The sequence below is a fragment of the Poecilia mexicana genome, unplaced genomic scaffold (genome assembly GCF_051168715.1).
Source record: "Poecilia mexicana isolate PSO_F unplaced genomic scaffold, ASM5116871v1 scaffold_12, whole genome shotgun sequence".
NCBI classification, from domain to species: Eukaryota; Metazoa; Chordata; class Actinopteri; order Cyprinodontiformes; family Poeciliidae; genus Poecilia; species Poecilia mexicana.
This window is the reverse complement of record NW_028263381.1, coordinates 23474276-23493792: the sequence shown is the minus strand read 5'-3', so window position 1 is coordinate 23493792 and position 19517 is coordinate 23474276. Positions and strand designations below refer to the sequence as shown.

The window sequence follows — 19517 nt, the reverse complement described above, 5'->3', positions numbered from 1 at the left end:
GCTTAACTACTAAACACGTATAAAATGGCTTAACTACTAAACAAGTATAAAATGGCTTAACTACTAAACACGTATAAAATGGCTTAACTACTAAACACGTATAAAATGGCTTAACTACTAAAGTATAAAATGACTTAACTACTAAACACGTATAAAATGGCTTAACTACTAAACACGTATAAAATGACTTATCTACTAAACAAGTATAAAATGGCTTAACTACTAAACAAGTATAAAATGACTTTACTAAACAAGTATAAAATGGCTTAACTACTAAACACGTATAAAATGACTTAACTACTAAACAAGTATAAAATGACTTAACTACTAAACAGGTATAAAATGACTTAAGTACTAAACATGTATGAAATGAATTAACTACTAAACTCGTATAAAATGACTTAACTGCTAAAAACGTATAAAATAACTTAAGTACTAAACATGTATAAAATGAATTAACTACTAAACTCGTATAAAATGACTTAACTGCTAAACAAGTATAAAATGACTTTACTAAAGTATAAAATGGCTTAACTACTAAACAAGTATAAAATGGCTTAACTACTAAAGAAGTATAAAATGGCTTAACTACTAAAGAAGTATAAAATGGCTTAACTACTAAACAAGTATAAAATGGCTTAACTACTAAACAAGTATAAAATGGCTTAACTACTAAAGAAGTATAAAATGGCTTAACTACTAAACAAGTATAAAATGGCTTAACTACTAAACACGTATAAAATGGCTTAACTACTAAACAAGTATAATATGGCTTAACTACTAAACACGTATAAAATGGCTTAACTACTAAACTCGTATAAAATGACTTAACTACTAAACAGGTATAAAATGGCTTAACTACTAAACAGGTATAAAATGGCTTAACTACTAAACAGGTATAAAATGGCTTAACTACTAAACAAGTATAAAATGGCTTAACTACTAAACACGTATAAAATGACTTAACTGCTAAACAAGTATAAAATGACTTTACTAAAGTATAAAATGGCTTAACTACTAAACAAGTATAAAATGGCTTGACTACTAAAGAAGTATAAAATGGCTTAACTACTAAACAAGTATAAAATGGCTTAACTACTAAAGAAGTATAAAATGGCTTAACTACTAAACAAGTATAAAATGGCTTAACTACTAAACACGTATAAAATGACTTAACTACTAAACAAGTATAATATGGCTTAACTACTAAACACGTATAAAATGGCTTAACTACTAAACTCGTATAAAATGACTTAACTACTAAACAGGTATAAAATGGCTTAACTACTAAACAGGTATAAAATGGCTTAACTACTAAACAGGTATAAAATGGCTTAACTACTAAACAAGTATAAAATGGCTTAACTACTAAACACGTATAAAATGACTTAACTGCTAAACAAGTATAAAATGACTTTACTAAAGTATAAAATGGCTTAACTACTAAACAAGTATAAAATGGCTTAACTACTAAACAAGTATAAAATGGCTTAACTACTAAACAAGTATAAAATGGCTTAACTACTAAAGAAGTATAAAATGGCTTAACTACTAAACAAGTATAAAATGACTTTACTAAAGTATAAAATGGCTTAACTACTAAACAAGTATAAAATGGCTTAACTACTAAACAGGTATAAAATGGCTTAACTACTAAACAGGTATAAAATGGCTTAACTACTAAACAGGTATAAAATGGCTTAACTACTAAACAAGTATAAAATGGCTTAACTACTAAACAAGTATAAAATGACTTTACTAAAGTATAAAATGGCTTAACTACTAAACAAGTATAAAATGGCTTAACTACTAAACAAGTATAAAATGGCTTAACTACTAAACAAGTATAAAATGGCTTAACTACTAAACAAGTATAAAATGGCTTAACTACTAAACACGTATAAAATGACTTAACTACTAAACAAGTATAATATGGCTTAACTACTAAACACGTATAAAATGGCTTAACTACTAAACTCGTATAAAATGACTTAACTACTAAACAGGTATAAAATGGCTTAACTACTAAACAGGTATAAAATGGCTTAACTACTAAACAGGTATAAAATGGCTTAACTACTAAACAAGTATAAAATGGCTTAACTACTAAACACGTATAAAATGACTTAACTACTAAACAAGTATAATATGGCTTAACTACTAAACACGTATAAAATGGCTTAACTACTAAACACGTATAAAATGGCTTAACTACTAAACAAGTATAAAATGGCTTAACTACTAAACACGTATAAAATGGCTTAACTACTAAACACGTATAAAATGGCTTAACTACTAAAGTATAAAATGACTTAACTACTAAACACGTATAAAATGGCTTAACTACTAAACACGTATAAAATGACTTATCTACTAAACAAGTATAAAATGGCTTAACTACTAAACAAGTATAAAATGACTTTACTAAACAAGTATAAAATGGCTTAACTACTAAAGTATAAAATGACTTAACTACTAAACACGTATAAAATGGCTTAACTACTAAACACGTATAAAATGACTTATCTACTAAACAAGTATAAAATGGCTTAACTACTAAACACGTATAAAATGACTTTACTAAAGTATAAAATGGCTTAACTACTAAACAAGTATAATATGGCTTAACTACTAAACACGTATAAAATGGCTTAACTACTAAACTCGTATAAAATGACTTAACTACTAAACAGGTATAAAATGGCTTAACTACTAAACAGGTATAAAATGGCTTAACTACTAAACAGGTATAAAATGGCTTAACTACTAAACAAGTATAAAATGGCTTAACTACTAAACACGTATAAAATGACTTAACTGCTAAACAAGTATAAAATGACTTTACTAAAGTATAAAATGGCTTAACTACTAAACAAGTATAAAATGGCTTAACTACTAAACAAGTATAAAATGGCTTAACTACTAAACAAGTATAAAATGGCTTAACTACTAAAGAAGTATAAAATGGCTTAACTACTAAACAAGTATAAAATGGCTTAACTACTAAACACGTATAAAATGACTTAACTACTAAACAAGTATAATATGGCTTAACTACTAAACACGTATAAAATGGCTTAACTACTAAACTCGTATAAAATGACTTAACTACTAAACAGGTATAAAATGGCTTAACTACTAAACAGGTATAAAATGGCTTAACTACTAAACAAGTATAAAATGGCTTAACTACTAAACACGTATAAAATGACTTAACTACTAAACAAGTATAATATGGCTTAACTACTAAACACGTATAAAATGGCTTAACTACTAAACACGTATAAAATGGCTTAACTACTAAACAAGTATAAAATGGCTTAACTACTAAACACGTATAAAATGGCTTAACTACTAAACAAGTATAAAATGGCTTAACTACTAAACACGTATAAAATGACTTAACTACTAAACAAGTATAATATGGCTTAACTACTAAACACGTATAAAATGGCTTAACTACTAAACTCGTATAAAATGACTTAACTACTAAACAGGTATAAAATGGCTTAACTACTAAACAGGTATAAAATGGCTTAACTACTAAACAGGTATAAAATGGCTTAACTACTAAACAAGTATAAAATGGCTTAACTACTAAACACGTATAAAATGACTTAACTACTAAACAAGTATAATATGGCTTAACTACTAAACACGTATAAAATGGCTTAACTACTAAACACGTATAAAATGGCTTAACTACTAAACAAGTATAAAATGGCTTAACTACTAAACACGTATAAAATGGCTTAACTACTAAACACGTATAAAATGGCTTAACTACTAAAGTATAAAATGACTTAACTACTAAACACGTATAAAATGGCTTAACTACTAAACACGTATAAAATGACTTATCTACTAAACAAGTATAAAATGGCTTAACTATTAAACAAGTATAAAATGACTTTACTAAACAAGTATAAAATGGCTTAACTACTAAACACGTATAAAATGACTTAACTACTAAACAAGTATAAAATGACTTAACTACTAAACAGGTATAAAATGACTTAACTACTAAACAGGTATAAAATGGCTTAACTACTAAACAAGTATAAAATGACTTAACTACTAAACACGTATAAAATGGCTTAACTACTAAACAAGTATAAAATGACTTAACTACTAAACACGTATAAAATGACTTATCTACTAAACAAGTATAAAATGGCTTAACTACTAAACAAGTATAAAATGACTTTACTAAACAAGTATAAAATGGCTTAACTACTAAACACGTATAAAATGACTTAACTACTAAACAAGTATAAAATGACTTAACTACTAAACAAGTATAAAATGACTTAACTAAACAAGTATAAAATGGCTTAACTACTAAACACGTATAAAATGACTTAACTACTAAACAGGTATAAAATGACTTAACTACTAAACATGTATAAAAAGACTTAACTACTAAACAAGTATAAAATGACTTTACTAAACAAGTATAAAATGACTTAACTACTAAACAAGTATAAAATGACTTAACTACTAAACAGCTATAAAATGACTTAACTACTAAACATGTATAAAAAGACTTAACTACTAAACAAGTATAATATGGATTAACTACTAAACAGGTATAAAATGACTTAACTACTAAACAAGTATAATATGGCTTAACTACTAATCACGTATAAAATGGCTTAACTACTAAACAATTATAAAATGACTTAACTACTAAACAGGTATAAAATGGCTTAACTACTAAACAAGTATAATATGGCTTAACTACTAAACACGTATAAAATGGCTTAACTACTAAACACGTATAAAATGACTTAACTACTAAACAAGTATAAAATGACTTAACTACTAAACAGGTATAAAATGACTTAACTACTAAACACGTATAAAATGGCTTAACTACTAAACAGGTATAAAATGGCTTAACTACTAAACAGGTATAAAATGGCTTAACTACTAAACAAGTATAAAATGGCTTAACTACTAAACACGTATAAAATGACTTAACTACTAAACAAGTATAATATGGCTTAACTACTAAACACGTATAAAATGGCTTAACTACTAAACACGTATAAAATGGCTTAACTACTAAAGTATAAAATGACTTAACTACTAAACACGTATAAAATGGCTTAACTACTAAACAAGTATAAAATGGCTTAACTACTAAACACGTATAAAATGGCTTAACTACTAAACAAGTATAAAATGACTTAACTACTAAACACGTATAAAATGGCTTAACTACTAAACACGTATAAAATGGCTTAACTACTAAACACGTATAAAATGGCTTAACTACTAAACAAGTATAAAATGGCTTAACTACTAAACACGTATAAAATGGCTTAACTACTAAAGTATAAAATGACTTAACTACTAAACACGTATAAAATGGCTTAACTACTAAACACGTATAAAATGACTTATCTACTAAACAAGTATAAAATGGCTTAACTACTAAACAAGTATAAAATGACTTTACTAAACAAGTATAAAATGGCTTAACTACTAAACACGTATAAAATGACTTAACTACTAAACAAGTATAAAATGACTTAACTACTAAACAGGTATAAAATGACTTAAGTACTAAACATGTATGAAATGAATTAACTACTAAACTCGTATAAAATGACTTACCTACTAAACATGTATAAAATGACTTAACTGCTAAAAACGTATAAAATAACTTAACTACTAAACTCGTATAAAATGACTTAACTACTAAACAGGTATAAAATGGCTTAACTACTAAACAGGTATAAAATGGCTTAACTACTAAACAGGTATAAAATGGCTTAACTACTAAACAAGTATAAAATGGCTTAACTACTAAACACGTATAAAATGACTTAACTGCTAAACAAGTATAAAATGACTTTACTAAAGTATAAAATGGCTTAACTACTAAACAAGTATAAAATGGCTTAACTACTAAACAAGTATAAAATGGCTTAACTACTAAACAAGTATAAAATGGCTTAACTACTAAAGAAGTATAATATGGCTTAACTACTAAACAAGTATAAAATGGCTTAACTACTAAACACGTATAAAATGACTTAACTACTAAACAGCTATAAAATGACTTAACTACTAAACATGTATAAAATGGCTTAACTACTAAACAAGTATAATATGGCTTAACTACTAAACAAGTATAAAATGGCTTAACTACTAAACACGTATAAAATGACTTAACTACTAAACAAGTATAAAATGACTTAACTACTAAACACGTATAAAATGACTTAACTACTAAACACGTATAAAATGACTTAACTACTAAACATGTATAAAAAGACTTAACTACTAAACAAGTATAATATGGCTTAACTACTAAACAAGTATAAAATGGCTTAACTACTAAACACGTATAAAATGGCTTAACTACTAAACACGTATAAAATGACTTAACTACTAAACATGTATAAAAAGACTTAACTACTAAACAAGTATAAAAAGACTTAACTACTAAACAAGAATAAAATGGCTTAACTACTAAACACGTATAAAATGGCTTAACTACTAAACAAGTATAAAATGACTTAACTACTAAACACGTATAAAATGACTTATCTACTAAACAAGTATAAAATGGCTTAACTACTAAACAAGTATAAAATGACTTTACTAAACAAGTATAAAATGGCTTAACTACTAAACACGTATAAAATGACTTAACTACTAAACAAGTATAAAATGACTTAACTACTAAACAGGTATAAAATGGCTTAACTACTAAACAAGTATAAAATGACTTTACTAAACAAGTATAAAATGGCTTAACTACTAAACACGTATAAAATGACTTAACTACTAAACAGCTATAAAATGACTTAACTACTAAACATGTATAAAATGGCTTAACTACTAAACAAGTATAATATGGCTTAACTACTAAACACGTATAAAATGACTTATCTACTAAACAAGTATAAAATGGCTTAACTACTAAACACGTATAAAATGACTTAACTACTAAACAAGTATAAAATGACTTAACTACTAAACACGTATAAAATGACTTAACTACTAAACACGTATAAAATGACTTAACTACTAAACAAGTATAAAATGACTTAACTACTAAACACGTATAAAATGACTTATCTACTAAACAAGTATAAAATGGCTTAACTACTAAACACGTATAAAATGACTTAACTACTAAACACGTATAAAATGACTTAACTACTAAACATGTATAAAAAGACTTAACTACTAAACAAGTATAATATGGCTTAACTACTAAACAAGTATAAAATGGCTTAACTACTAAACACGTATAAAATGGCTTAACTACTAAACACGTATAAAATGACTTAACTACTAAACAAGTATAAAATGGCTTAACTACTAAACAAGTATAAAATGGCTTAACTACTAAACAGCTATAAAATTACTTAACTACTAAACACGTATAAAATGACTTAACTACTAAACAAGTATAAAATGGCTTAACTACTAAACAAGTATAAAATGACCTAATTACTAAACATGAACATTATAAAATTAAATAACTATTAAACATGAAGAATTATAAAATGACCTAACTACTAAACAAGTTTAAAATGACCAAATTATTAGTGGGGAGAGATGCGGACACCTACCACCCCCCCTCTAACAGTACACTAACCCCCTCGTTCCTTCCCCAAATGCACTTTACGGTTTGCTCTACTCATTTCGCTCTGACTGTAGCAGCAGACGACTAAAATATTCCAGTATTCTCGAATCCAAATCTTTGCAGCTCTCTTACAGCCATAATTATCCAGTGAGTTATGTTGAAGTTCTGTTGAAGAAATACGCTCAGTTTTGATACGTTCTGACAATGTATCTCTCCATGGCTCTCCGTTAGTGAGGAAAAGTCTTGTAAACACCATTACGCATGAGGGCGCACAGAGGCTGACTTTCCATTCAGCTTGACTCAGTAAAAGTGCACAGATTGCGCATGATTACGCATGCAACTAGTCAATTCCTGTCAAAACAAACCCCAAAATGCCTTATATCCTTGTGACAGGATCCGTGATAGCTACACGTCTGTGGCTTTAGATTTACTCTCCTAGTTGACCCGTCAGAAATATTCCAGAAAAATACAGGCATGTCAAAAGGACTCAAGTCGCTCTCTGGATATTATTCACTCGGAAAACGTTTCTGGCTTTACATTTGGCTGTAAATGAGTTACAGCCAAATGTAAAGCTTGTGTTGGTTTTCTTGGAGGTTTTCTACTTGAAAGCCTCTTTAATCGAGGCAAACGTTTTCCACCAAGGCTGAAGTCGGTTTTCTATCGTCGTCAGGACATTTCTCTCTATTATCATCGTCCCTGCCTCCAGGAGAAGGAGGATGTTCTCGGCCTTGTTGCACCCCTTCATCAGGTCCTTGAAGATGGCCTTGCCTTTGCCTGTGATCTTCTCTGGGCTCATTTTGAGAACTATAGCTTTGGTTTCAGCCCAGAGTTTCTCAAAGAGTCGATCACAGATAGCACAATGCTCTTCTGGAGGGTAGCTGCTCTGGCCTGACTTGTCAATAATTCTCTGGATCACCTCTCTGACCAGGCTTCTCAAGGCCGTTTTTCTGATCGCCACCTCTTCAGACTGGTCTTCCTTCGGTTCGCTGATAGAGTCTGTTTCTGTTTCTTCCAGTTCCAGCTCAGCAGGAGTCATATCTTCACAGATTTCTGCTGGCGGTTTTAAATTTGGAACTGGATGAGAAACAGTCGATCCTGCTGGTTGTGAAACCTTCTCCTCTCTTTCCTCTTCTGAACAAACGTGAGAATCTGTTAATTCCTCATTCCCTTCATCGTCCAGCACTGAGGAAGCTAACATCTGATTGCCCCACTGAGCTTCCTTCACAGAGGAATCCTCATCTTCATCTGAAGGAGTGAAGGCAGATGAGGAATCATCAGAGCTGGACTCCGGTTCTGATTCATTTTCCAGCAGATTTTCAGTCATCAAGATCTCAGGATGAATGAAGGCTTCCACGGGTGAGATTTCATCAACCTTTGGCTTCACTTCTATTTCCTGTGACTCTTTGGTTGACTGAGAATCTGGTACGGAGTTCTCCACGTCTGCAACATCTGGAGGAACGAACGGCTCAGCAGGTGAGGTTTCATCAACCTTAGGCTCCTCTTGCTGTAGATCTAGGGTTGCCTGGACTTCCGGAGGAATGACGGCTGCCATGGCCGTAGTTTCCTTGACTTCTGCCAGCAGAGCCTCTGCTTCACATCCTTTAATGTCAGACATTTTGTCTACAAGAGGACCTTCTCCTGCCGACATCTTTTTATCTTCCACCTGTATGTTCAGCGTCGGCTTAATTTCAGTCAGAGAGGTTTCTGGTTGTTCTTGGATGATCATGGGAGCCACCTTCGATGAATGTCTACCAGTGAAATTTCTGAAAAACCTCTTGATCTTCCCTGTCAGACCTTTAACCTTAGATTTCGGTTGACAAGTTTTACTGTCGGCTGGTTTCTTGAAGTCCTCAAAAGATGCATGCAATCCAACCAAAAGGTCCTCCAGGATCAAGCTGGTTTCATCAACCATATGTGTGATTATGGACGTACCTGAGTCCAAGCTATGATTGACTCTAACCAGCAGATATTGCACAATCAGCCTGTTTAAATTCTGTGTGTGCTCGTTATGGATGTCTCCTTCGATCTCCAGGATGTTGGCTAAGGCTTCAGGAACCTTGTTGCCCACGGCCGCCTTCAATTCCTTCATAGTGCAATGTTCCCTGGGAAGACTATGCAGAACGTTGCATGTAAACAGCTCCAAGATGTCTCCAAAAGTCTCCTCCAGAGCACAGGTGGTGCTGGGTGCTGGGTTTCCATTTGCCAGTCCTAACCGCTCTTTCTGGGTGAGGTTTCTGAAAAACGGGTCGACCGCAGCCATCAGGGCTTCTACTGTGACGGTCTGGGCTTCTTCGGATGGTGAACTCTGTGTACTTGCCATGATTCCTGTAGATTTCTTATGTCTGAACAACAACAGGCTCTGTGAAGAATGAGTGCAAAATGATGTTTAGAGTAAAAGAACGAGCAAATAAAGACCCTGAGTATGACGTCCGTCCAACGTCATAGACATCAAACCCGCCCACACAGCAGCCTCAGGTCCTAAGAAGTCACGTTGCGTCATCAGCCACTTTACTGCGCATGTCAATTATCTATTTAACTATTTAAATTATTTACAGTTGGGCTAATTAAATCATTTACAAGCGGCAGCCACCGCAGATCGTCTCTCTTCGCCCGGCGTAACTCCCGCAGCTTTGCGGCGTCTGGAGTCGTCAGGTTTTATTTTTAGCGCATCGTGTGTGAAGCTCACAAAGCCTCAACCCGCTGCTTTTTATTTCTGAAGACTTAGTTTGTCAAATGCCTGGATGGAGGCAGCTACAGCTGCATCATCCTCTGGTTGTGACCAGAATAAGAAGAAATTATTTTATCTGTCCTTTGCACGCTAAATATTAATTGCGGTATTTTGTTTTTTCATGAAAACGGAACTCGGCAAATCTCAATGAAAGCTGACGATGTTGACGTTAAAATGCTTTAATATCGCTAGTTAGTAGCTAATATCCGACGTTTGGGGCATTTTCTCTCTCATTTATTGACTCACAGCATTTAATGCTTACGGCTCATTAGCGAGAAATGCGAGTTAGAATAACTTAGTTTGTTACGCAGTGATAAACACTGACAACAACATGCTAGCTAATGCTCAACATGCTAGCTAATGCTCAACATGCTAGCTAATGCTAACTTGTTCGTTCAACAGAGTAAATACTAACTAACCTCTGTGTGGGTGTGATGGTCCAGTCCTGCTGCTCTCAATGATCAGTTTTAGGGAAAATTAATTAACATTCAAATGTTACAGAGTTAATAATGCGGTTGTTGGTTCGTTGTGCACACATGGGATTTATTTGCTTCCATGTTATGAGGGAGAACCAAATATTTCAGACATTATTTACGTTCTAACGTAAAATGATGTCATATTTTATATTAGAACGGGATTTTCCAGAAAGTCATCACTCTCATATTTTCAGGAAGTCTTCATTTTTCCTGCCTTGCTATTAAAATAGAGGATTTTTCCCAGTCTGAAAATGTTTACCTGTGATAAAGTAGTTGAGGCTTCAGAAATGAGAAGCAGACGGCTCTATGGGTGGCGGGGCGTTCTGGACTCTGATTGGACAGCGGAGTGGGCGGGGCTTATCTGTCTGGTTTAACGCCTGGATGATGTGATGAAGCTGCAGCAGGAGGAGGAGAGGAGCAGCAGCAGCAGCAGAAGTTCTTGTTCTGCAGTTCGGTCGGGATGAGATGATGACCTCAGTGTAGCTGGAGGACCGGTTCCGGTTTGGTGGAAATGTCTCTCTGGGCGGTGAAATGGACACTTTGTCTCCTCGGCTTGGTGACCAGGAGCGCCGCTGCACCTGACCTGGACTTTGGAGGCGGGTCTGGATCCGGGATGCTGCCGACAGGTAAGAGAACTCACCTGTGGAGGTAATTCACAGGAAATGACGCTTTTTCTGTGTTTGTTTTTATTTTTGTCATAATTTCTACCTCTGAATGATCAGCTTTGAAACGCAAACCTTAAAAAAAGCAAAAAGTAAAATAATATACCATAAATATTAATATATGAGAGTTACACTTATAATAACTTAAATATTTAATGTTATTATTTTAAAGTTTTGTGTTAAACATGAATTTATTAAACCGTTTTTTACAGCCATCAGTGGGCGGGGCTAACTTTATTAACCAATTAGATGTAAAGTTTTATTTCTGCATATTTAATGCATTAAAACAAGCTTTGAATATCTGCATATTATAAATATAGTTTAGTTCTATCTACTTATTAGATTGTGACTTTTTGGTTTTAAATAATTTCTCCAGGGTCTCTGTGGTTAATCAGTGTTCATCAGCTGCACCTTGTTGCGTATTTTTGTTTTTTCTCCCAGTTTGGTTCAGATCCGGATGAAAAGATGGTTCTTCAGCATCAGACTGAACCCAAAGCGCGTAATAAACTCCTTGTTTTGCTGTGAAGAGAAGAAAAGTCAGACTGCAGGGAAGCGATAAAGTTTCACTGCACAGCAATCAGGTTTTAATGGTGTTTAACAAATTACTCTCTGCAGCTTTTCAGGGCACATTTGATTTAAAACTTCATTTTACTCAACGTTGTTCTGTTAATGTAAGAAACTTAAATTATTAATGCACGACTCAACTAGACAGATTTACATTGTGGTCAGATATTTAATCTGCTTTTTTTCCTTTCAATGCATAAAATGTCATTTTTCTGCCTTTGTAGGTCAACAAGCATCAGGTGCTTTTTGTTTTAAAGCTGATCAATATCAGGAACATTTGCTTTGTTGCATACAGGCTCATAAATCCTTAATTTCTTCATTACCGCTGTTTAGTTTATGAGTTTTAGTTAGTAAGTAAAGAAAACCAGAAATCTGTACAGACGGAGCAAATCAAATTAAAACAAATACATTTAAATTAGCGTATTTTCCCACTATAATGCAAACCTAAAAACCTTCAATTTCCTCAAAAGCCAATTGTTAGAGATTTTTTGGTATTATCATTTTTATTTTTACTTTAGTTCATATTCAGTCTAATATTAATCAATATTCAGTCTAATGTTAATCAGTAATGACGTGAGGTGCTAAAACGTTTTGATTGCTGTGTTGAATATCTGTGTTCCTGAGAACTGATTGTTCCTCCAGAGTTCGCTCTCTTGATGACCTGTGTGTCAGATGGAGCTGCCATCTGTTTTATTGTTCATCTTATACCTTATAATCCGCTGCGCCTCATATATGGACCAATATTGAGCCACAACAGGTCTAGCAACTACGGTAAGCAGCCACTGACTTCATTTTCGCCCGTAGAAGAAGAAGCGTGCGGTGCATGCTGGGATAGTTGTCAGAACGCTGGTTTGTTATTAAAGTTTGACTGACCCATCTACCTACCGACCGTCTAGAATCAGGTCGTCTGCAGGTCATTTAGCACCACGTTCTCCACCAATATGCTGTGTGTGAATGGAGAAGGGTGACCATTTTTTATTCATTCTTCTACTTTTCTCAGGTAATTAATGTTTGTTTTGTGGTTTGGACTTCTTGGTGATTTGGGTCTGATGCTGATCTGCTTTTCTATGTATTTAATTGTCTGAATAAAAACTCTAGATATGTCTGAAGTTGAATGGTGAATTGTTGTTCTCTGTGTGTTTTTCCACTGTTGTGCATGTGAAACTCTGAATTCAGGAGACTGGAGCGAGGAAACGAGCAAAGAAGTTTACTGTTGTTATCAAATGTAAAATATGTCAGAGATGCAGCGATCAGAGCTTTTCTGTCCATCACTGATCTCCAGTTTTCATTCTGCTCTGATCTTCCAGTTCCTGGATTTTTTCTCCAGAGAGAAAAATGTTCTGCAGGTTCTGAGTTTCAGGTAGAAATTCTGAATGAAACAGGAAATATTAAGATTTTATCACTTTAGGCTTCAAAGCATTGACCTCTGACCTTCATGGGATGGGAATGTTTTACTTTAACTAGGACTTTCTGAAAGGCGGAGTTGATGAAAAATATTTTTAATGCAAATATTAAAATTTGAACAGGAAAAGAACAGAATGAGCAGCAAATGAACCAAATGCAGAGGAAGAAAAATGTTTTTATTTCTCTAAAACACATGAAGAAAAACTGCAGCAAATAAACAAAAGGAAGATTTAATATTCAAATCTGAGGAGTTTAGAAAAATAGGAGCCGACAGAAACAGAAAATGTTCAGAGAGAAAAACTGATCAACATTTCAATGAAATCTGATGAATGAGAGGAAAAAATAAGAGAAACAACATCTTGATATTCAGTGTGAAGCTTTGACTGGAAACAAACAGGAAAACATGAGGATCCTGGAATAATCCTGGAATAATCCTGGAATAATCCCAGCTTCCATCTTTAAAGGACTGGAAGAAGAAAAAGTTTTCAAGGACTCAATCAGAAAAGTTTCACCAAGAAATAGATTGTAGAGATGAACTATCTGTTCAACAGTGAGAGAGTTTCTCTGACAGGAGGAAAATCTTTAGACTCAAATCAGCAAAGAAACACTGAAGAACCATAAGACAAGAACCTAAATCCAGGAATCAGAGGTTCAGTGAATGTGGTGTTGAAGGTGTGGAGGAGGATCAGTGAGTCAGAGGAGACTCTGTAGAAGGACAGAATGCCAGCAGGACAGTCCACATACACTGATACTCTGTTAGAGACGGAGGAGGAGGAGAGACGAGTTAATTTGTTATTGTGGTAAACAGAGAAACCACCATCATCAGAGCATCTCAGACTCCAGGAATGATCATTCTCTCCAAACCTACAGTCTTCACTGTATCCTTTCCTCCTGATTCTTCTGTAACTCACTGATATATAAACATGTCCTCTCCACTTGACCTCCCAGTAACAGCGACCAGTCAGACCAGTTCTACACAGCAGCTGATACCAGATATCAAATCTGTCTGGATGATCAGGATATGACTGAAGATCCTTCACGTATGTCACCTTCCTGTTGTCTTCAGACAGTTTGAGGTTTCTGTTCACTGTGTTTGTGTCGATGGTGAGTTGACAGGAATCTGATGGAGAGAACAAACACAATCCAGCTGCAGTTATTGATCATTTATTGATCTTTGATGATGATCCTGAATGAGTGATGTGACAGTTTGAAGATGGTTGAATGTGAGCTGCTTTGTTGTCATGAATCAGATGAAAAACACACTTACATCTCTTCAGTCTCCATGGACCTGGTGTCAAGAATGGGCCTCCAGCAGGCTCCACCCTGAAAGGAGGAGGGGGGTCAGACCATCAGTCTCTTTCAGCAGCAAACATGGACATTACATGTCTCTCAGACACACATTGTCCTCCACTGAGACAGGAACAGTCCAACATCTGGATTGCAAAGTGCAGTGGATGTAGGAAGGACAGTTGGTGCTGCTGCAGCACAACTCATTTCTCCAAACACAGGAAAAGCTCCAACAGAGAGGAGAAAGGAAATCCCTCAGTAACAACCTGAAGAAACTCACTGAAGCCTAAAAGGACATCAGGAAACTAAGGAAACATTTCTGGAAGCTCAACCTGATTTAATAATCAGCATTAAAATCCAATCAATCTAAACTCTGATCAACACCTGGATACCTGCTCCATCCACACTCCCACACACAGATGAAGGAATGAAACACTAAACAACCTGCTGCTGAAAACCTGCTGTGGCCTCACTGGAATATCCAGAAATACAAACATTAAAAAGGAGAAGCTGCATCACATTCAACAAAGAGTTCAACAAGAACCAAACATTTGATCTCTGAGCTCAGACTCACAAACCAGGGAGAGGCTTCCATCATCACACACCTCTGACAAACACCTCCAACCTTTCAGCACTTCCTCTACCAACCAGCACCACCAGGTGGCGCTATACACACTTGTGAGTTTAGTTCAAAATCTTTATTTCTCTCTCTGAACTTTTAAACATCCATCTGACCAACATGGAGTTACTTTTCTTCTCATCTTTGCTCCTTGGGGCTGATTGGTCTGGAGCTCCATCAAATATTGTTTTAAAGTCCTTTCTGTCATCAGTAGATCATCATGGAAATCTAACTGAACTTCACTTTTATTCATTTAGTCAGAGTCCCTATTAAACTCTATTAAATCCATCCCACTCTTTCATTTTCCTTGTGAGCCGTTCTTAGTCAGGAGAATATTCCAGAAAACTGGGTAATGATCTCTGCCTCCAGATGAGGCGTCTAAATATTTAATGATCAAACTAAATATTTCTCTTCAAACTAAATGTTTCCCATCAGACTAAAGACGTTTCTCCTCTTCCTCCTCTATCAGACCTTCTCTGCTCCTGCAGCAGGTTCCTCCATACCTGAGAGCTTCCAGTCTCCAGTCTGGATCCTTCAGTCCAGCCGACAGCAGCTTCACTCCTGAGTCTCCTGGATGATTGTAGCTCAGGTCCAACTCTTTCAGATGGGAGGGGTTAAAGGTCAGAGCTGAGGCCAGAGAAGCACAGCCTTCCTCTGAGACCAAACAGCCTGATAAGCTGCAGACACACAATTCATCACATGATGAGAACATTGAGGTAGAGCCCAAGGTCTGAACTGGACATTTATAGGAGAGGAAAAAAGTCAATAAATTAACCTGTCAATAAGATGAAATAGTAATAACACTCTCATGTAGTTCTGTGTGTAATAAAAATCATCATTTGTCACATGTAGAACGGATCAGAATAGAAACATCCTTCATTGATCCACATCAGGGAGTTCAGGTTTACCAGCAACAAGTTTAAAGTAAATTGATCAATAGGATACCCTAATATCCTAATATCTGCTAGCAGCTGGTGGATAGAAATCACCAGGATTGGTCCCATTTTACCTGAGAGTCTCCAGGTTGCAGTTTGGACTCTTCAGTCCAGCAGAGAGAAGCTTCACTCCTGAATCCTGCAGGTTGTTGTTACTCAGGTCCAGTTCTCTGAGACTGGAGGACTGGGAGCTGAGAACTGAGGACAGAGCTTCACAGCTTCTCTCTGAGAGATTACAGCCACTCAGTCTGAGGAGACAGGGAGGAAAATCTGTTATTAAACAATTCATCAGGATTTATGTTCTTTAAATCAACAATGTTTTTATTGGACAGAGAAGGAACCATCTGATTTTACACAACCTTTGTATTTGTTGTGAACTGGTTCATTCTATAGTTGGGCCTCCAGCCTTAAATGACAGAACTACAGGTAACAAGGAGGTTGGAAAGAGAATTATAAAATTACACAATTAACTATATTAATCCATTTCAATGTTAACATAAAGTGGAGGAGTTTTGCTGCTTGAATATGTAACATTATGTTCAGCTGCTGAAGGAAGTCTGTTTCTTTTTTGCACATCCCCCCAGTGGGACATTTTGAAGAGACAAAGCACCAAAATATAAACTGAAACATGAATATTTACCTGATAATTAGCAGATTTCTACCTATCAACAATACCTGCAGTAACAATGTGTGTCCTTACAGAGCTTTGTTGGAGGCTTTAACCACTGGCAGCAGCCTCAGAAGAGCCTCCTCTGAAGCAGAGTATTTCTTCAGGTCAAACACATCCAGATCTTTTCCTGATGACACTAAGATGAAGACCAGAGCTGACCACTGAGCAGGAGACAGTTTATCTGTGGAGAGACTTCCTGAACTCAGAGACTGTTGGATCTCCTCCACTAGAGAACGATCATTCAGTTCATTCAGACAGTGGAACAGATTGATGCTTTTCTCTGCAGACACATTCTCACTGATCTTCTCCTTGATGTACTGAACTGTTTCCTGATTGGTCTGTGAGCTACTTCCTGTCTGTGTCAGCAGACCTTGTAGGAGTCTCTGATTGGTCTGCAGTGAAAGTCCCAGGAGGAAACGGAGGAACAAGTCCAGGTGTCCATTTGGACTCTGTAAGGCCTGGTCAACAGCTCTCTGATGGAGGTCATTTATATTTGATTTGCTAAAAAATATAGAGAACAGTGTAGAAAAAAATGATGTTTGTGTTTCTTCCATCAGGTTGACTCCAGAGTTGATGAAGGTCCGATGAACATGAAGAGCAGCCAGAAACTCCTGAACACTCAGATGGACGAAGCAGAACACCTTGTCCTGGTACAGCCCTCTCTCCTCTCTAAAGATCTGTGTGAACACTCCTGAGTACACTGAGGCTGCTCTGATATCGATGCCACACTCTGTCAGGTCTGATCCATAGAAGATCAGGTTTCCTTTCTGCAGCTGATCAAAAGCCAGTTTTCCCAGAGACTCGATCATCTTCCTGCTCTCTGGACTCCAGTGTGGATCTGTTTCTGCTCCTCCATCATACTTGACCTTCTTCACTTTGGTGTGAACCACCAGGAAGTGGATGTACATCTCAGTCAGGGTTCTGGGCAGCTCTCCTCCCTCTCTGGTCTCCAACACATCCTCCAGAACTGTAGCAGTGATCCAGCAGAAGACTGGGATGTGGCACATGATGTGGAGGCTTCGTGACGTCTTCATGTGGGAGATGATCCTGCTGGCCTGCTGCTCATCTCTGAATCTCTTCCTGAAATACTCCTCCTTCTGGGGGTCATTGAACCCTCTGACCTCTGTCACCATGCCAACACACTGAGGAGGGATCTGATTGGCTGCTGCAGGTCGTGTGGTTATCCAGAGGAGAGCAGAGGGAAGCAGTTTCCCCCTGATGAGGTTTGTCAGCAGAACATCCACTGAGCTGGACTCTGTAGCATCAGTCAAGATCTCCTTGTTGTGGAAGTCCAGTGGAAGTCGACTCTCATCCAAGCCATCAAAGATGAACAGAACCTGGAAGTGTTCAAAGCTGCAGATTCCTTTGGTTTCAGTAAAGAAGTGATGAACAAGTTCCACCAAGCTGAACTTTTTCTCTCTCAGCACATTCAGCTCTCTGAATGTGAATGGAAATATGAAGTGGATGTTCTGGTGGGCTTTGTCTTCAGCCCAGTCCAGAGTGAACTTCTGTGTTAAGACTGTTTTCCCAATGCCAGCCACTCCCTTTGTCATCACTGTTCTGATTGGTTGATCTCTTCCAGGTGGGACTTTAAAGATGTCTTCTTGTCTGATTGTTGTTTCTGGTCTGTGTGGTTTCCTGGATGCTGTTTCAATCTGTCTGACCTCATGTTCATCATTGACCTCTCCAGTCCCTCCCTCTGTGATGTAGAGCTCTGTGTAGATCTGGTTCAGAAGGGTTGGACTTCCTGCTTTAGCAATCCCCTCAAACACAGACTGGAACTTCTTCTTCAGACCAGATTTAAGTTGATGACAAACTGCAGCAGGATGTTCTAAAGTAACACAAAAAGTAAAGTCAGAGATGAAACAAAAATACCTTCTGAAGATGATTTAAATAAATGTGATTCCGTCTCTTCAGACATCAGTAAATGTGTCATTTATCCATCAGGTCAAATCTTTGTAGAAATCCTCTTACTGCTCTGCAGACGGTCAGCCAGCTCCTCCTGCTTCATCCTCCTCAGGAAGTTCAGTGTGATCTTCATCACTGCCTCTCTGCTGCTCCTCCTCTGCTCTTCATCATCACCTCTCAACACCTCATCATCCTCTCTCTGACTCTCTGAGCATTCTGGGTAATCTGGACTCAGAACCTTGTGGATCTTCTTCAGCTCGTTCTTCACAAAAGTGACAATGTTTTCCTCCAGCAGCTGGAACAGAATAATAGATGAAGGAAACATCAGACTGAAATCATGGAGCCAAACACCAGATGGATGTTGGACAGACTGACAGTCCTCTGGTCTACAAAGTGCAGCATGGAGACGACTGTGAACAGAACCATGGAAAAGTAGTTGTTGTTCATGTACAGACCATAAATATGGAGTCCAGCTGTGTTTGATGCTGCTGGGCAGACGGACCACTGGGAACCTCTGAGCTCTGCTGGTCCACTCTGTGGAGGAACCAGGAACAATCAGGAAGGCAGGAAATATTCATCCAGCAATATTTACTAATAAAATAACTAAGAGTGTCACATTAAAGCAGAAAACAGAGCATCACATGAACACAATACA

At 36.1% G+C, this 19517-nt stretch overlaps 1 protein-coding gene across 1 annotated transcript; it reads right to left on the bottom strand.

Annotated features, from left to right (window-relative positions):
• Nucleotides 1–13598: 13598 nt before the first annotated feature.
• On the bottom strand, nucleotides 13599–19517 carry LOC148156171 (NLR family CARD domain-containing protein 3-like). Its single transcript, XM_088011113.1, has 6 exons — nucleotides 19318–19517; nucleotides 18929–19157; nucleotides 16985–18785; nucleotides 16359–16532; nucleotides 15853–16026; nucleotides 13599–14766 (listed from the first exon to the last, which is right to left on the bottom strand). Exons 1-6 carry the CDS (start codon nucleotides 19438–19440, stop codon nucleotides 14604–14606), a joined length of 2664 nt encoding a protein of 887 aa, XP_087867239.1. The 5' UTR covers nucleotides 19441–19517; the 3' UTR covers nucleotides 13599–14603.